The following is a 19,321-nucleotide window of genomic DNA, read 5'->3' as shown; positions in this document are numbered from 1 at the left end:
CTAGATGGGTAACCAATTGGCTCACTGACAGAACACTTACTGTGAAAGTTGATGAATCAGCCTGTACCAGTAGAGCTGTTGCCATTGGCATACCCCAGGTATCTGTGCTTGGCCCTTTACTGTTTGGAATCTATTTCTTGACAGTTCAGGCTAAATGGCCTTTGGCTTACCAAGTTTGCTGATTCTTGAATATTAGGTGCAATCACTGAGTACACCAATGATGATAACATACTAATGGAGGAGGTAACACAGACAAATGCTTGGTGACAAAGCCACACGATCTACAAATAGATGCAGAAATGTGTCTTTATTTTTTTCTTCTGAAAAGTGAAATTCCATGTTAATTATAGCATTGACAACAGTCTTGCTAGGCTGAAACCCAGTGATGCAAGCATTGGGAACACATGTAGATAGCAATCTGAACTTTGACCACCAAGTGTCCACACTGGTATTAAAAACCTATGTTGTGCACATCAAAGTCACACCGTCATATTCAGATCTTAGGATTGTACGACAACACTGTACTCAAACCTCATCAGAACTCTAATAGATTATAATACTCTCTTTTGCATGTACCTCACCACACACATGCAGCAGCTGGGGAGACCACAGGGGTTTCTCACCAAGAAAACATAGGGCCTACAAGCTATGCCATGACATATATGGATAAACTGAAAACAATGTCACTGCAATTTGTATAGTATAGGATGAGGTGACTTCCACCTGTCCTCCAGGCCAATCTCTGACCCTTCCCTGGTGGAAATAGTGCACATCTGCAAATCAAATATAGCTGATGACATCAGCAGTGTCTGTTGAGGAGACTATGGTAACAACAGTGTCCCACATGCTGGTGTCAAAGGCTGTCTGTAATGTCAAGCAAGAACACAAACACACACACACTCAGTTGACTACAGTAAGAATAGAAATCCTACTTATCTAAGTACACAGACTACAGACCTCTGTATTTAAGGCAAGCGTCACAGCTCAAGTATGACATGGAGTGTCTCAGATAACACTTTATAGCTGATGACATCATAAGTGTCTGTTGAGGAAAATATGGCAATAACAGTGTCCCACATGCTGCTGTAAAAGGCTCTCTGTAATATCAAGCAAGACCTCAAACACATCCACTTGACTGCAGTGAGAATAGAACCCCCTACCTATGTAAGTACACAGAATGCAAAACTCAGTACTTTATGCAAGCACTAAGGCACAAGTCTGACTTTTGTAAGACTGCAGGTCAACTTATAGTGGATGACATCAACAGAACTTGTTGGAGAGAAGATGTTGTGAGGACTGCATAGGTTCATAGTTTCATAGGGTCATAGGAGGTTAACAGCCTAATGGCCCTAGGGCATTTACAAGTCTAGCCATGTAAAAACACAAGTATCCTTACTGAGCACAGTTAGATGGTCATTGGTAGCAGACCGATTTTGTGATCAGCACAGACTGGCCCTGTCCATGAGGGACATAGGTGTCACCCCAGGGGAGAGTTTACAATCACCCATCCAGTTGTCAAGACTGCACTTGAATAGGGTCATTGAGAAGCAATGCTTTACATGCTGGGGGGGCTTATTACAGAGGAGTGGCAATCATTGGGAGGTATATCTGTGTCCCCAGTATGTTCTGTTTATGTCACAAGCTAGGCTAAGATCCCTGGAGCAAGTTATTCTTGCCCCATTTGATTTGCAGATGTCCGGAATTCCCAGATGGGCAGGGTCTGAGACTGTTCTGTAGGCCAGGCATAGGTCACCTCTCAGTAGCTTGCCTGATAATGACTGCAGTGGCAGGTCTTTCAGTATTCTCATGTATGTCATGTTTTGGAGACCACGGGTTTTCCTGGTCACAAACCTTTGTGTTTTCTCCAGTTGCTGCAGGTGTCTGGTGAGGTACAGACAGAAGGGAGAATTGTACTCAGTTAGTGCTGTAATAAGGTTAGAGTACAGCAGAGATATGACCTCAATGGTCTTGGATGTGATGGCCTTATTTATGAGGTGCACAATGTAGAATATGTGTCTCACCATTATGGACACATAGTGATTGAAATGTAGATTTCTATCAACATGTGTTCCCAAACACTGTGTTTGAACTTAGAGGGGTGCTACGTATATCATACTTAGCAGGGGTACTTCATTTTCAAAGGGGACAGTGAGGCATTTTTTTTGCTTTAAGGTGAAGTCTGTGAGTTTGGCACCAATCATTTGTTTGTGTCAGCCCCCTCTGTAATATGTTAACATTTGTTGGGGGATACTATATGACTGCATCCAGTTGACAGTCATCTGCAAATTTGGTAAGCCACAGACCATTTACCTTTGCATGGGCTTCAGAGAAATAGTTTCCAAATAGTTGAGAGCCCAGCACAGATGCATTGCTAAACTCTGAGACCTAGTAATGAGTCTATGAAACCCACCTGATAATGCATACTGTGTTCAAATCCAGGTGTGTCTAATACTTTTAAATGCATTTAAATAAACAATGATAATGCAACTACATGACTTCTTTATAGTACTTGTGTTGCTGTGTGTTGGCATAGCACAGTGGGGTTAAGCAGCATTGGGCAGAGGTAACCACAGCATTTTGCCACATCTCACTATTGTTGCTCATTGGTGCATGATGCACACCTCTGCTCAAACACAGACCCCAAAAAGTGAAGGGATTCATTGCATTTTCTGCTACTTATGTGTGTTGTGTGTGATTCTATTTTTTTGACCAGATTAAAGGTATTAACATGGAGCAGATAAGAAAGTGGTGAAATGGGGAGAAGCAGGGGGAAGAACAAAGGGAATGCAGTACAAGAATGTGCAGGAGGGAGGTAGGAAAGAACCATAGCTATCTATTTCTTTAACAGTGTAAACTGAAAATGTGTGCAGAATATTCACTGACTTTCAACTGCCACCTCCACAAAGAGGAGTGGCAACAATTCAATCATGTTGTATAGCCAATTGGACCAAATCAAGTGTGTCAAGAAGAAATGTGTGTAAAATGGAGACCTATGCATGGAAATTTTTTTGTGGGACAGGAGCCCATTTTTTTTTAATTCAGTAAGAGAGGATTGCAGCGTAAGGGACATAGGTATGTCTGGGTCAGTTAAGTTGGGTAGGTGAGGAAGCAAATGCAAACATACAAGACAAACAATACAAGAGACATGGATGGTGATGAACACAAAGGTTGGGGACACCATGATTGGGGAGAAGAAGGGGACAACGCATGCTCATGTCCATCAAACTTGGAAATAGTGAAAATCGAGTCCTAACCCACTGCACTGTCATCACTGTCATCTTATTCGTCTGGTGGCTGGAGTGCTTGACATCTCCTCTTCTACCTATGTACCATGAGAGAAAGAGCACTCTTTTCATCCAGTGTAGGTGTACACCAATGGTGTGGTGCACAACCGTATGCACCATCCCTGGCAATGCGCTGGAGATGATGAAATCACCACCTTTACCATTTCTCCTGGAGGATCAATGCACCAGCTCCTGGGGCAGTACTACCTGAAGCCACAGGTAGTGCAGGGGTAGCAGAGACAGTGCTGCAATGTTGGCTCCTAGACATGCTGGGCATTGGTGTTGGAGCCGGTGGGGGAGGGGCAGGCTGACCCACTAGGACTGATCTACATTTCTGCACTGTGTAGCTTTAGCAACGTGGTACACATGGGTGATATGTAGATATTTTGATGACACATAATAGAAAATAAAAAAATAGAGATAAGGGTTAGGATGAGAGAAAAACAGATATAAAATTTGTACTCCCATATGTGACATACAATGCCTTAATACAATTATACAATTTTTTATCTGAAGTATTACGTTTAAGTATACATCCCAACAGATACACACTATACTAAAGATTGCTGAAAGTAATCCTTAAAATGTCCATATATTGCACCTATGCATGTTCTATTAATACAGATTACAGTTTACACATGGCATTTGCACCACTATTATAGAGTTTTTAATTTAATGTGAATATTATTGAATAAATAACAGTAACATAAAATGGTGGTATTTGAGCCCACAATCTCTGACTACAGTCTAATACTGGAATCTTAAAATGGTTTGTGCTACAGACTAATGCATGCATACTTACTTTTACAGTTGGGAAATGCATGCTCAATTTGATACAACTCTATAAAAGACCAAAAAAGTTATCTTTAACTTTTTAATGCAAAATAACACCTTTCTGCTGCACACATACCACTTGCTTCCCTCAATCTTTCCAATCAAGCAAGATGAGCTTGCCTACTGATCTCATGCTCAGTGGCAGCTGGGGAAAGAATAGAAAAGAAAAAAAAAACAGAACAGTATTATGCATACCAGGCTTGCCTATATTTAACTTTCCAAGTCTTACAAGTAGACTCTTATTGTCATGCTAACACAGCTGTGGGACATCCGCAATCTCAAATTCCTCCAACCAATGGTTGAGATTATTGCTTTTTCTCCTGTACTGGTCATTAAAATGATGCCTACATTGCTCTCCAGTGTGTGGGATACCAGAGGCACTGGATAATGCCTGGGCCAAATTATTCCATGCCTCAGATTTGTACTGGGAGCCAGAATAGCCCCCCTGCAGAATCATTTGGTTGTGGTGCTTTAAAAGGAGCCCAATAAATATCCTGGACTCCTGGACACCCCACCTCTGTCCCCTAAACCTGGCACCTTCTCCTCTAATGCCAGCCATGTCTACTAGCCAAACTATAGCAATAGAGACTGATGCTTTCCTGCCAATTTCAGTTATCAAGTTTAATGTTAGTGAACAAATCTGAACAATGATGACAAATGCATTTGCATGATGTTAAGAGGAGAGCAGCAGTGCCAAGCAGAGAGGAATTAAATAATTGCAATTGGAAGAGGTGTATACTGGTGTAGCCTGGAAATTTATATTGGAAATTGGAAGGTAACTGTTAGGTGAGTTAGGTTTGCAGGCATGCACTAGGGGTATAAATGTAATGATGTGACACATTTACCTTTTACCTTTACAGACTAAGAAAATTGATTTTTAGGGACAGGTTCACATGACATATTTGAATTCTCACTCCAATGAGTCTTCAGAACACAGGAAGGGTGCCTTATCCCTCTTTACCACACAAAAAGCCTTGCAGCAAGGAACTGAAATTATTCTGCATACAACCAACTGCAATCTCATCTACAGTAATATGAAACCATATAAGTGTTATTTGTATATTTATTATTTTTGGATGTAGTGCACTAAATGATTGCACAACCAGTTTTGACTATTGCTTGCAAATATACAGCTGTGTCTTACCTTGTTGGTCATTCTTCTTTTATCTGACCAGTAATCTGAGACATACAGTTCTAAGCCATTCTATATCATTGGTTTTAAAATATGTGAGGGTATTAAATGCAATTGCCAACAAATGAAGGGGAGGTTGGATGTTAATGAACAGAACCTGTGAATTGTGTGCTGCTTACTTACATTTCCAACCTTACATCTAATACTTTGTAAGTCTAACTCAACACACCTACTGGATGTAGGTCAGCCCACAATGCTGTTTTGTTTTCCTTCTTCCAACCAGTAATTATTCACAGTTGCAATCCATTAAAATTAAATACTGAAGGAGTGTCTGCACTATTTTACATCTGCAACCTGGAGCCAAGTATCTGGGATTCAGCAATACTAATCAGTTCACATCTGATTTGCATCTTCACCATGATAGCCTATACCATATAAAAAGGTAACCATGTAGCTAGGAAAAACTGAAGGTGAGGAGACTTGTTTATGTGGAGAACACAGAACAGAGGCTATTACTTTCAGATATAACTGCACAGAGGATTACTGAAGTTAAGAAGATATGCTTGTGTTTTGTCAGCTACATACTGCATATGCTGGAATGTAATTAAGAAAAATCTGAAGCAAATGCTTTTACACTTATATCTGTATGCATTAGTTAGAAGTGTTCTGATGCCATGGGCATGTTCATCAAGGCATTTCACATGTATCCATTATTGGCAGTACCTTAAAATTGAATGTTCTGTGATAAATATGTGGGCATGTTTCAGGAACAGTTCATTTGATACCACTTTTAGCATTTCAAAGATGGTTTGTTAGCAAAATGTGTCATTCACCTGTTCTTTTTTGGGGAGGAGAGCAAATCTGCATTTCTTTTATAGCACAAACAAGGATATGTTGCTATTGTTACTCATCTATTTTTGCATCCAGCCTGTTGTTCATATTTCAAATCCCTATACTGTTTTATGTTTCTCCAGTGGGTAATACTAAGATGCTACCTTTTCTGTTCATCTGGGAACAGTTATTTTGTAGTTATGTGACACTTATGTGTATTATCCCTCTGTTGTCTTTATGACACCTAGGACTATGCCACCCAGGCAGCTCAGTCCTTGAAGATCACCCTTCACTGATGCTGAAAATCATGATGTTTTCCTGTTTGAATGGGGATGGGGAGATATGTCACACAAAACACAGATTTGGCATCAGATTGTTGACAATGTTAATGCCATGGGTGGCTGTGGGAGGACATATGAGCAGGTGTCCCATAGGGCCACTGACATGATCTCATCTGCACACGGGACAGCAGCTGCAGTGGCCCATGATCGGATGGGTACTGGGGGGGCTGCTACACAGCCACCACTAATACCAAATGAAGAGTTTCTGTCCAGTGTCAGGGATCTATACAGCTCCCATGAAAGTGCAGAACAGCATGTCCTCAACATTGGTGCTACTGTTTCAGGGACAGCAAGTATGTCCCAGGAAGAGTCTCCAGGTAACCTTTTGTATCTCAATTTATTGAATATATATTGTATAGCAAAATAATTTAAATCAATACATTACTTCTCTTTCACAAGACATTTTTTGGGGGTATTGAAGACTGCTACAGTTAACACATTCTGATTGATTAGCTTAGGCTGGAGTTGTCATCCAAGTTCTTGCTGAAAGTATAGTTAACGGGCAATATAAAGGGGTAAAAGTATTATCCCCTGTGTTACTGTTCATTAAGATGATGTTGTCCTTACCTTTAACTTAACTTCTTCCAGGACCATCATGCATGCAGAGGATACTCTCATCTGCGGATGGTAAGCCAAACATTTTTATGTCAGTACTGATGAGTAATTCAAATAAATATGTTGGTGTGTGATGCTGATGTCAGGACTATTGTGTGTATTGCTGTACTGTCTAATAGTGGCAGCATGTCACTTATTATAAATATAAAATAATTCCACAATGTAGATAAAGTTGGTGTACTAAGAAATCAGTTAAAATAAAATAAAATTTTCTTTAAAGGTGTAGTCACATGATCTTTTCCTTTTTGTATTTAAAGCATGTGTTTTAAATCAGCTGACTATTTGCATGAAGAAGCCTGTTTTGGTGAAAGTCTAGTACTAGCAAGCTTTAATACATTTCCTGCTGTTTAAGTATTAAGTGTCATGGTGCCAGTTTGCATTACATTTTGTTTTGTTGCTTATTATCAAAGACGATCCTGACAGTGGACGTATGGGTCTTCTACCATCTGATGTTAGAGTATCAGCAGACTCTGATGACGCTGATGGCCAAACGGAGGTACAGTCAGGGGTGCACAGGTTGAATCTGACACTGAGGTTGGCATACAGCTATCCACTGAAATTCCAACCAGTAGGCCTGCCTACCCATTCCAGTGAGCCCTCAGACAGGTAGAAGGTGAGGCAGCTGATTACAGAAGTGTGCTTACTATGGCTTCAGTGCCTGTTGACTCTGGTTGTAGCCAAAGTGTGGGTGAGGTGCTATGTAGGAAGGTTGTTAGGGGTGCTCGTAGGAGGTCTGGTGTCCATCATTCACCTGATCCATGTGTCTCTTTCCGTGCCATTCAACATATATTTAGGGTCTTCATGGAGGTACAAGCACATTCCTCTAGGTGCTTCAGAAAAATGCTTAGGGTTGTAGATTTGGCACTGCTGACTGCCTCCACCATGTTGCAGATTCAATTATTCAGATGAATGACGCATTGAAATGAGGGGTGTTTGTGATGGAACAGGTGGTGTCTGTGATAGAATGTTTGCTTGGTGTCCTTGTGAAGGGAACTCATCCAGCAGACATCAGTCACATTCAGATAGCAGCAGTGCATCTGACTGTGGACGTAGACATGCCAGTGCAACTCCTGGCAGAGACAGTTCTCATGGTCAGGGATGACAACGATGAACTGCCACCTCTACCATGCATGGCTCACACCTGTCTGACATACCAAGCCGTAGAGCTAGCACAGAGCTTGGCTGTGTTCATGCAGACACTCACACACCAATTTTACCTGGAGGACTCCTACAGACACACACACACACACACACACACACACACACACACACACACACACACACACACACACACACACACACACACATTTCAAATCCCTATACTGTTTTATGTTTCTCCAGTGGGTAATACTAAGATGCTACATTTTCTCTTCATCTGGGAACAGTTATTTTGTAGTTATGTGACACTTATGTATATTATCCTTCTGTTGTCTTTATGACACCTTGGACTATGCCACCCAGGTAGCTCAGTCCTTGAAGATCACCCTTCACTGATGCTGAAAATCATGATGTTTTCCTGTTTGAATGGGGATGGGGAGATATGTCACACAGAATGCAGATTTGGGGTCAGATTGTTGACAATGTTAATGCCATGGGTGGCTATGGGAGGATATATGAGCAGGTGTCCCATAGGGCCACTGACATGATCTCATCTGCACAGAGGACAGCAGCTGCAGTGGCCCATGATCGGATAGGTACCGGGGGGGGGCTGCTACACAGCCACCACTTATACCTAATGAAGAGTTTCTGTCCAGTGTCAGGGATCTATACAGCTCCCATGAAAGTGCAGAGCAGCATGTCCTCAACATTGGTGCTACTATTTCAGGGACAGCAAGTATGTCCCAGGAAGAGCTTCCAGGTAACCTTTTGTATCTCAATTTATTGAATATATATTGTATAGCAAAACAATTTAAACCAATACATTACTTCTTTTTCACAAGACTTTTTTGGGGGGTACTGAAGACTGGCAGAGTTAACACATTCTGATTGATTAGCTTAGGCTGGAGTTGTCATCCAAGTTCTTGTTGAAAGTATAGTTAATGGGCAATATAAAGGGGTAAAATTATTATCCCCTGTGTTACTGTTCATTAGGATGATGTTGTCCTTACCTTTAACTTAACGTCTTCCAGGACCATCATGCATGCAGAGGATATTCTCATCTGCGGATGGTAAGCCAAACATTTTTATGTCAGTACTGATGAGTAATTCAAAGAAATATTTTGGTGTGTGATGCTGATGTCAGGACTATTGTGTGTATTGCTGTACTGTCTACTGTCGCTTATTATAAATATAAAATAATCCCACCATGTAGATAAAGCTGGTGTACTAAGAAATCAGATAAAATAAAATACAATTTTCTTTAAAGGTGTAGTCACATGATCTTTTCCTTTTTGTATTTAAAACATGTGTTTTAAATCAGCTGACTATTTGCCTGAAGAAGCCTGTTTTGGTGAAAGTCTAGTACTAGCAAGCTTTAATAAATTTCCTGCTGTTTAAGTATTAAGTGTCATGGTGCCAGCTTACATTACATTTTGTTTTGTTACTTATTATCAAAGATGATCCTGACAGTGGAAGTATGGGTCTTCTACCACCTGATGTTAGAGTATCAGCAGACTCTGATGACACTGATGGCCAAACGGAGGTACAGTCAGGGGTGCACAGGTTGAATCTGACACTGAGGTTGACATACAGCTATCCACTGAAATTCCAACCAGTAGGCCTGCCTACCCATTCCAGTGAGCCCTCAGACAGGTAGAAGTTGAGGCAGCTGATTACAGAAGTGTGCTTACTATGGCTTCAGTGCCTGTTGACTCTGGTTGTAGCCAAAGTGTGGGTGAGGTGCTATGCAGGAAGGTTGTTAGGGGTGCTGGTAGGAGGCCTGGTGTCCATCCTTCACCTGATCCATGTGTCTCTTTCCGTGCCATTCAACATATATTTAGGGTCTTCATGGAGGCACAAGCACATTCCTATAGGTGCTTCAGAGAAATGCTTAGGGTTGTAGGTTTGGAACTGCTGACTGCCTCCACCATGTTGCAGATTCAATTATTCAGATGAATGACGCATTGGAATGAGGGGTGTTTGTGATGGAACAAGTGGTGTCTGTGATAGAATGTTTGCTGGGAGGGGGATGGCATCCTCATGGGCATAGATCAGTCATGTTATCTGCTATTAGACAATGTGTCCATGCCCAAACACACTGTCATAGTGGCAGTAGTTCCACTGCTCTGTCAGGGGGTGAGCGGTCCACACCCAGACATGGCAGGCCATGGGGTCATGGTCCTTGGCGTCCTTGTGAGGGGAGCTCATCCAGCAGACATCAGTCACATTCAGATAGCAGCAGTGCATCTGACTGTGGGCATAGACATGTCAGTGCAACTCCTGGCAGAGACAGTTCTCATGGTCAGGGATGCCAATGATGAACTGCCACCTCTGCCATGCATGGCTCACACTTGTCTGACATACCAAGCCATAGAGCTAGCACAGAGCTTGGCTGTGTTCATGCAGACACTCTCACACCAATTTTACTTGGAGGACCCCTACAGATAGACAGACACACACAACCACACACACACACACACACACACACACACACACACACACACACACACACACACACACACACACAAAATGGGTACATGGTTCAACCATGCATCTTAAAACTCATTTTGTCTGACTGGCCACTTGGTTTATCCAAATGTCTGCCTGGTTCTCTTTCTTATTCACACACACTCAGTGACCTTTTGTGTCAGCCTAAGCTTCCTGCCACCCCACACAACACCCTGTGCAAGTGATGATAACTGTGCTATATTTGGTTTTGTGTCTTTTGGATTAAGGGATACATAAGCTTTGTTTCTGATGCTCAGGGTGCATAGCTGACTTAGTGCTTACTATATCTGTATTTGTGACATTGAACTGGTAATTTTACCTTTGACTTACATTGGTCCTAAAAAGTTAGACAGCTGATAGCATAAAAATTTTCCATCTTTATTATGAATGATCTTGTGAGGGTTATGAAGTCTGAAACTGCAATCTGTATCATTACTTTCTAACTTCACTCTTTAATGATTTTCCATTACAAACGTATTCTGCTAAAATGAGGGCATGCAGTGATCATCAGAACTTTTGAGAGGTATGACTGTGTGAATCTTTGATACCCGAGGCCTACTACTTAATAATAGACGCATAAGTCACATAAGTCTCTGCTGTCACATGTTAAGGTCATTTCTGTACAAATCTCCCACCTTTTACTTGCTTACACTACCAAATAACAAAATACAAGGATATGCCACTCATTCATATTATTACACAATACACTCCAGGTTCAGTACTTACCTTGTAAATCCAGCAGTTGCAGCAGTTTTAAATCAGGGCATACTCTGTCCGATGCAAGCAGTACACAGTCAATACATGGGGAGGTAAAGGTTGTGAAAATTACCTGGCATCAATGTTACTATATGTATGTGCATAGGAGGAAGGTTTCAGCCCCTTAGATGGTGACTGAGTGTGCTATGCACTGTCTCTTAGCCAATCCAAGGGCATATTGAGCATGCCTACATCTGCCTACACCCACAGCAGCTGCTGGTTCCCCCCCTGGTTCCTCATCTGCATGTGGCTGTGGTGACCCTGACATTGTTGTGGGATGTGTGCTTCTTCCTTTTGTTGATCCTACTGAAGCTGTTTTCTCAGGATGATGTTGTATAGCATGGCACAGACGGTGAATATTTCAGTAAATATCCATAGATTGTACTGCAGGCCTCCCCCAGATGTATCTAGGCACCGGAACCGCAACTTCAGCAGCCCAAACACACACACTCTCTGATATTTCTGGTTTGACCATGTGCCTCATTATGGCATGCTTCAGTGGGAGTGTGTGCATTATGGATGGGTGTCATCAGCCACGGTTCCAGTGAATAACTTGCATCTCCTAGTAAATGACCCTATGGGATCCCCCAGTGAACATCTGATATAGCTAGGAGGTGTGCTTAATATGTGAGTCGTGGTAACTGCCAGGGTTGGCACCACACACATTCAAGATGATTCCTTTGGCATTACATGTGACTTGGCAGTTAATATAGTGGAAGCCCTTTCTCTTTAACCCTCCCTGTTCCCTCATTGTTGCATTAATTTCTATATGTGCACAATCTATGGCATCCCCCTCAGGATAGTGTGCTAAAGGATAGCACTCCTGAATATTTCTGGCCCCATCCTCAAGAGTAAGGGGAAAATATATGTGGTCACTGGCATGTTGGTGCATATTTTTCAAGATTTGATGGAGGATCCTCGATACTGATGCCTGTGACACCCCCAGCATGCCCCCTGTTGGTCTCTGAACAGGACTTGTAGCTAAGATTCTATGTGCCCCACATACCTTTGTCTCCACTGGAATGGGTTCTCCTCAGTTTGTCCTGGGTCTGAGTTGGGTATGACAGAGGTTGCAGAGTTCCTCTAGTGTGTCTCTGTCCACCCTGTAGCGTTCTACAATTTCCACAACATGTAGGTTGTGATAAGTTACCTGGGATCTGAAAACTCTTCTCTTTCTTGGCCTTTGTCTATTAGCAGCAGCATAGACTTCAGCCTTTTGCACATACACATGAATTAAAGGAACAGCAGCCTCTAACATTGTTTCTGTGTAGACTCCTTTTCGTGGCTGTATTCCAATAGGATTTGGAATTTGCAGGGAAAATCAGCACTGAGTCTACACAGTTGGCTTATAGATTGTTGAATAGCTCCACCATGTTGGATTGGTTGATTACCATACAATTCAGCGGGTTATGTTGTAATTTGCATGCCATGGTGTTTACTTTATTTGCTCTGTGTCAGTGCTACTTACTGAATCTAAAATGGTGCACTACTGTATGTGCATTAGGGTGCAACACGCACGTGGTGTAGCTTGAACGGTGTAGGCTTTACTGAATCTGGTTGTATGACTTTTTCCTTTTTAAGTCTTTACTGGAGCATTCAGGAAATTGAAGACAACCCCCAACTAGCTCTAGGTATGTCTTGTTTCACCCTTTTTCTGATCTATCAGTACATCACACTTAAATAGTTTGGCTATACTTTGGAACACAGAGCTTAGAACCATGCGTGTTGACTATAAACATTAATATTACTGCAAAAACATTCCAAATAATACCAAAAGCAAATGGTAAAAATATCACATAGAAAAACATTCATCAAAAAATCCAAGTAAACCCAGCTAAACTGGAGGTGCAAACAATGCTAAAGGAGGGAAAGTAAAGTGAATGCAGTGACATATTGTTTCTAAGTTATTTTTATTTAAATCATGTTTTTGAAGTGTAGGGTGATTCATTCAAAATTTCAGATATATAGTCATACCAATAGAAAACAGGACTGGGGTTGTTTAAAACTAAGCTTACAGATTTAGCAAGTAAAGGGTGAATACTTTCCAGGAGTCAATAGCACAGAGACAAAAAACAGAAAGCATGAGAAACAACGAAAGATAGCAATGTAAGGGTGAGAGAAAACAGTGGAAAAGCATGGAGACTTACTCTGCTGATTGCAAGCAGAAAATCGAGTTTGGTGGAGTTTCTCAGTGAATGTCTTAGCTTCCAGTATAGAAGGTGCTCCCATGCAAAAACAAGTAGACTTAGCCCCATGGCCACAAGCAACATATAGAAGACTCCTGCCATATTGTCAATATCCAGCTTGCTGCTCATAACTTCGTTCTTTTCATTCTGACAAATTCCAGACAACCACACAGTCTCCAATTTCTGAGTCTCTCCTAGATGACCACAAAGCAAACACAAATTATTGACATCAGTGGACATTCAGCATAAATTTTCTGTTCAAAAATTGCATACACATTGTTTAATATGCACAGACTTGGGCACAGTAATTATGTATGTGAATGTGTAAACGTGCAAACATTTGCCTATATGCATTTGTCCATTTTAAAGTTTTTATCAGTCCTTGGTCAGCTGAAAAAGAAATAAATAGTTTTAATATTTGACTGGAATACAGAACTTGTATTTGTGCCTGTGCAATAAAAATTGCTTATTACATTTATATATAATCATTTTAATCAAGGGACATAACTGCACATCAGGCCATCATCTACAGACTGCCATCAGGTAACAGAATACTTTACTGCAGACATGTTTATGAACAGAATGTTACTATGACTCCAGTGGCACTATCCTGTTTTTCCAACACTGCACTATGCTGGGAACCTCTATGAATAATCATATCTTTCTTAATAGACATGTGAATATTTGAACCCAAACAATTTAAAATCTTATATATATATATATATATATATATATATATATATATGTGTGCGTGAATGGGTGTGCCTTCGTTGAAGGTTGGGCATCAGGCTGGCACCTTGGCACCATAGAAATCTACTGCCAATCATAGGCAGACTGGAATTCTGCTGTGGCGACCCCTGACCAGGAAAAGCCAAAAGACATTACTATAGATATATATATATATATATATATATATATATATATATATATATATATATATATATATATACAGTATATGTATTTACACACAAGAACGTACATATACACACACACACACACGCATACACACACACACACACACACACACACACACGCACACACAATGTACATATGCACAAACTTGGAGCAGAGGAAATGAAGAAGATACAACACTGAGATTCTCACTCTCCTCAGGACACTGGCGATTGTTCAGGTTTGATATTCTCAGTGTTGATCTCTCATACATCAGCAAATATTAGAGGTCCCATTATACTAACTTTCAGAACAGCTCAGTTCCTTCTGAACTATCTAATAATCTTTTTTATTTTAAAATTATTTTCTAGCAGTAGTACCTGAACCACAAAGCAAGCTGTGCCCTTTTTACTTTAGTTCCTTAGTAATATAACATACTGTAGTTTTATTAACATATTAGTATTACTTAAATGAAACAGAGGGCTAAAGCCCTTACTTTGATCCAGTAAAAATGGGATGGATTACTAGCCTAAGTACTGGTAGAGCTAGCACTGGTAGGTGAGAAAAGATGAGACTGTGACATCATGCCCCTCTCAATGAGTAGGTCTGGGTCATGGGGTCATTTGTCAAGGAGCACGTCATCAGCTTCCATTCAAATTAAAGGCCAGGAATTAACTAATGCATCTGCTGACAAGGAAAGGTGGGATGCTGAAGGGTACATCATCCCCAGACGTGGAGATAAATTTCACTTTAGTCTAATGAATGTCCAGTTCCAGAGTATGAACCTGAACATGTAGGCAAGTAGGGCAGAAAAAACTCCTGTTTTCTGGGTTATGGCTTTATCCATAAGTTGCAGAAGGGTCAAGGTGGCAGTAGCAGTGTCCAGACAGTTGGCTGGTAGCAGGATTCAAAATAAAAAAAAAAAAAATAATAATAATAATAATAATAATATATATATATATATATATATATATATATATATATATATATATATATATATATATATATATATATAAATATATATATATTGTATATAGATAGGTAGATATATAGATTAGATATAGATATATCTACATATATATATATATATATATATATATATATATATATATATATATATATATATATATATATATAAATATATATATATATATATATATATATATATATATATATATACATTATTATATATATATATATATATATATATATAGAGAGAGAGATAGCTATATAGTACTGAGAACACTACGGCACCCCATTCTAATAATTAATAGGCATTTTTGCACACTTTGTACCTGCTGCCAGTTGTCAGTCACTTCAAAGCAAAATAGCCCATTTATTACTTCATCAGTGAGGATGAAATTCAGCCAAGAGGGGTTATCATGCAGGCAGCCATGAGGAGTATTTTGAGGGTTTTTCATTAAGCTGTACAGCCCCTGCACATGCTTGGTGTTTGTGAGGGAAAGGAATGTGCAATGCACTGACTGCACTAGCCATCCTACATTTCTGCAAGGGTCAATTCCTGTAAGCAATTCTGACCCACCCCCCCATACTTGAGCATGAGAGGTGGTTTCTCTCATTTTCACCACATAAATCCAAATTACTGAATGTGCTTCATCAACCTGTCCTCTCCCATGGGCAGGCAAGCAGGCCACCCCCTTCTGTCTCATACCTCCTTACATGGTTCTTCCAGTGCTGGGGCCACTAACTGAATTTCGGTCAGCTGGGTCACAGTCAGAGTTCCATCCTTTCTGCCAGATGGTATATGTATGTATCAACTTTTTTGTCCCTTTGAGATGGATACTTTAGCTAGAGTGTATATGGTTTTATTTATCTTATGTCGTGAGTACGGTGGATCTTATGTAAATGTCACAGTATGTCAAAAGTGTCACATGCTGAGGACAGATCAAGGATGTTTTTTCATCATCAGAAGTTCATTTACTTTGACAGTTTCAGTGTGCTTTAATTTGTGTATAAACCAAACTTAAATGGGTCATGAACTCATGAAGCTTCATAATGGAATCAAGTTTTATACATATATATATATATATATATATATATATATATATATATATATATATATATATATATATATATATATATATATATATATATATATATATCTGTTTGTGTGTGTTTATTTACATATTTTATACACACACACACACACACACACACACACATATATATATATATATATATATATATATATATATATATATATATATTTATGTATAGATATATAGATATAAATACATGAAAACACTCCTCTTTCTCTATGACCTTAGCAATAAATGATAGAGATGATATAGTGACTATCAGAAATTTCTGGCCAAGAGTAGACCACTTAAAGATTGGGGACCCAGCACCCCCTTTTAAATGTGTTGGAAAATCCCACAACTGTGTGTGTGTGTGTGTGTGTGTGTGTGTGTGTGTGTGTGTGTGTGTGTGTGTGTGTAAGTGTGTGTGTGTGTGTGTGTGTGTGTGTGTGTGTGTGTGTGTGTGTGTGTGTGTGTGTGTGTGTAAAAATCCCACCTTCTGACACTGTCCGTATTTACAAAACTAAAAAAAATACAATTTTTAATCCATTCATTCCTATTCATGTATGTATCTATTAAGTATGTACGCATTCCATGCTACCCTTGCAATAATTTCATTCTGTTTTAGTCCTGAACAGGGTGTTCATTGAATTAAAATTACAATTAATAGTTTTGGGAATAATTCATACCAGATTAAATAGAATGTGCCATCTTTTTCAGAGAGTTGTGTTTTATCACTTCAATAAAATGATTTGGGTTTGCTGTTGTCAGCCAGAATTTCACATTGAAGTATGAGGAAACAGTGCTCCTACTGAAGTCTTTATTGCCTGTTCAGATTTCTTTATTTATGTTCATATAAATGTTTTATGTTCCGCTATGGTATACTAGCAGGGGAGGAAGGTCCTGAAAGCAGAACATGCTCCCAACAGGTAAGGTATGGCTCCAAACTCAAAGCCTATGATCCAATCCCCATGCCATAGACTGTTGCAATTGTATGCTGGTGTAGGAGGTTAGCACTATTATTAAATTGTTGGTTATGAACAATGGTGATATATGACAGTATTTGGGGCTGTTTTTAATTTTCATAAAACAGTTTGTGTTAAAAAAATTCCTTTTTTTATTTTAGTGATAGATGGATAGAGTTTGAAGTTAGTGACAAGAAACTGCATTTAAGAAACAGAGTGCAGTCTGTGAGAACGTACCTGTTTCATGAGTTGGCAGTTGTAGTATGTCCTTGCAAAAGAAAAGCATAGCTGATGGCATATAACTCTTTTCCAGCTGTTTATTTTCCCTTTTAAATGGAATTTGGGAGTCACTGGTCCAGGCATTACTGCAGAAGATAACACAGACTAAATTCCTACTAGAATGTGTTGCCAGCCATTTAATAGTGTGGCTTTATTAGCAAAAACGACAGTAGAATACAGGATACGGAATATTTAGCTGTGATTGACATGAGGTACCGGCTTTAACTACTGTACTTACTACTTCCATCAATATTTGTGTGCTATGGAACCAGCAATGTAGAGGGCTGTGTCCCACCAATGGTACCACTTATTATACAAAGGGCAATTGTCCCTAAAGGTAAACTGTGAATGTGATTTTCTGCGTTTGGATATCCAACCCCTGATGCACCCACAATTTCATTCAGTTCTGAGTAATAAAGACTGGCCCCACTGCAGCTCCTCAATGCCGGGGCTCTCCAGTTAGTCTCTTACTAACAACCATTAACACCTGAATAAAATTATTTTGCACACACACTCACATAATATATTCCAAAATGAGGTCAGATATATGATAGTTCTCTAGTACCAAAGTGGTTCCAATAATGCTGCCACCATTTAGTCAAAACTAAGAAATACTATTTTGTCTTGAAATAAGTCATCCTTTAATTAAATAGTAGCCATTAGCTCTGAACAGTCACCCTTCATAGGGCACATACCATAGTGTTCCACATAGCAGTTAAATCCATAAACCCTTGAGCTAATAAGTACAATATCAGCCAAAGTTATACAAAGTGGGATAATAAAATTATTTGCTTGACACAGATAGCTTGAAAAGTTTTCTTTTCAATAAAATATGCAAGCAGCACATAACTTGCACAAGGAATTAAAAATAAAACAATCAAGAAGTAGATGCTCAAAGAAAGCTAACATCTTAACTCACTACGCAATGGTGCTCTTGCTGTTTATAACTTTTAACTCCAAAATAAAATTTTCAGAGTCAATACAGACAGTATAAGCCAGCTTGAACTGTGCCCCTACAGGTATTCTCTAGCAAGAAAAGATTTAATTCTTGTGTCTTTTTTAATTAACAGTTGGCCCCTTAATATAGGAGTCCTGATTCAGGAATTCTTGTGTCTTTTTGATTTGACTGTTGGTCCCTCATTTTATAAGTCCCCAGACAGGATTTTCTGTGCCTTTACTATGAATTTTTGAAGATGCTTTTCTGTATCCAATGTTACATACTTTGTGTGGTGGGGGGTGGGGTGGGATGGGGAGTTTCAAAAAGCTACTGTGCTAATTAGGTATCATCATCATCATCATCATATGACTTAGCTAGCATCTTCAAGAAATAAAATTTGCAACATGTACACATTTATGGAGCAGAATTTAGTTTTACTTCTAAACAATATTATATGTTCATAGATGCAAATGTAGTTTTACTGTATTTCACATATATTTTGCTGTAAAAGCAATACAATCTACTTTCTTTTACTTTTATCAAACAATTACATACAGACATTTTTTAAATTTGATATAACTGTTATACAGCAAGTTCACTTTTTATTACAGTTTTTCTCAAATAT

General features: G+C 39.5%; 1 protein-coding gene across 1 annotated transcript in view; it reads right to left on the bottom strand.

Moving 5' to 3' along the window:
• GRIN2C (glutamate ionotropic receptor NMDA type subunit 2C) overlaps positions 1 to 19,321 on the bottom strand; it is a 3,426,271-nt gene that overhangs the window by 24,707 nt on the left and 3,382,243 nt on the right. Inside the window, exon 12 of the mRNA XM_044085160.1 lies at positions 13,547 to 13,779. Coding sequence (XP_043941095.1) covers positions 13,547 to 13,779 — 233 coding nt within the window. The remainder of the gene's footprint in view (positions 1 to 13,546; positions 13,780 to 19,321) is intronic.

Source organism: Protopterus annectens, chromosome 10.part0 (genome assembly GCF_019279795.1).
Source record: "Protopterus annectens isolate FY-2018-M chromosome 10.part0, PAN1.0, whole genome shotgun sequence".
Classification (NCBI taxonomy): Eukaryota; Metazoa; Chordata; order Ceratodontiformes; family Protopteridae; genus Protopterus; species Protopterus annectens.
Note: the sequence above shows the minus strand (reverse complement) of the source record. Positions and strands in the feature narration are given on the sequence as shown.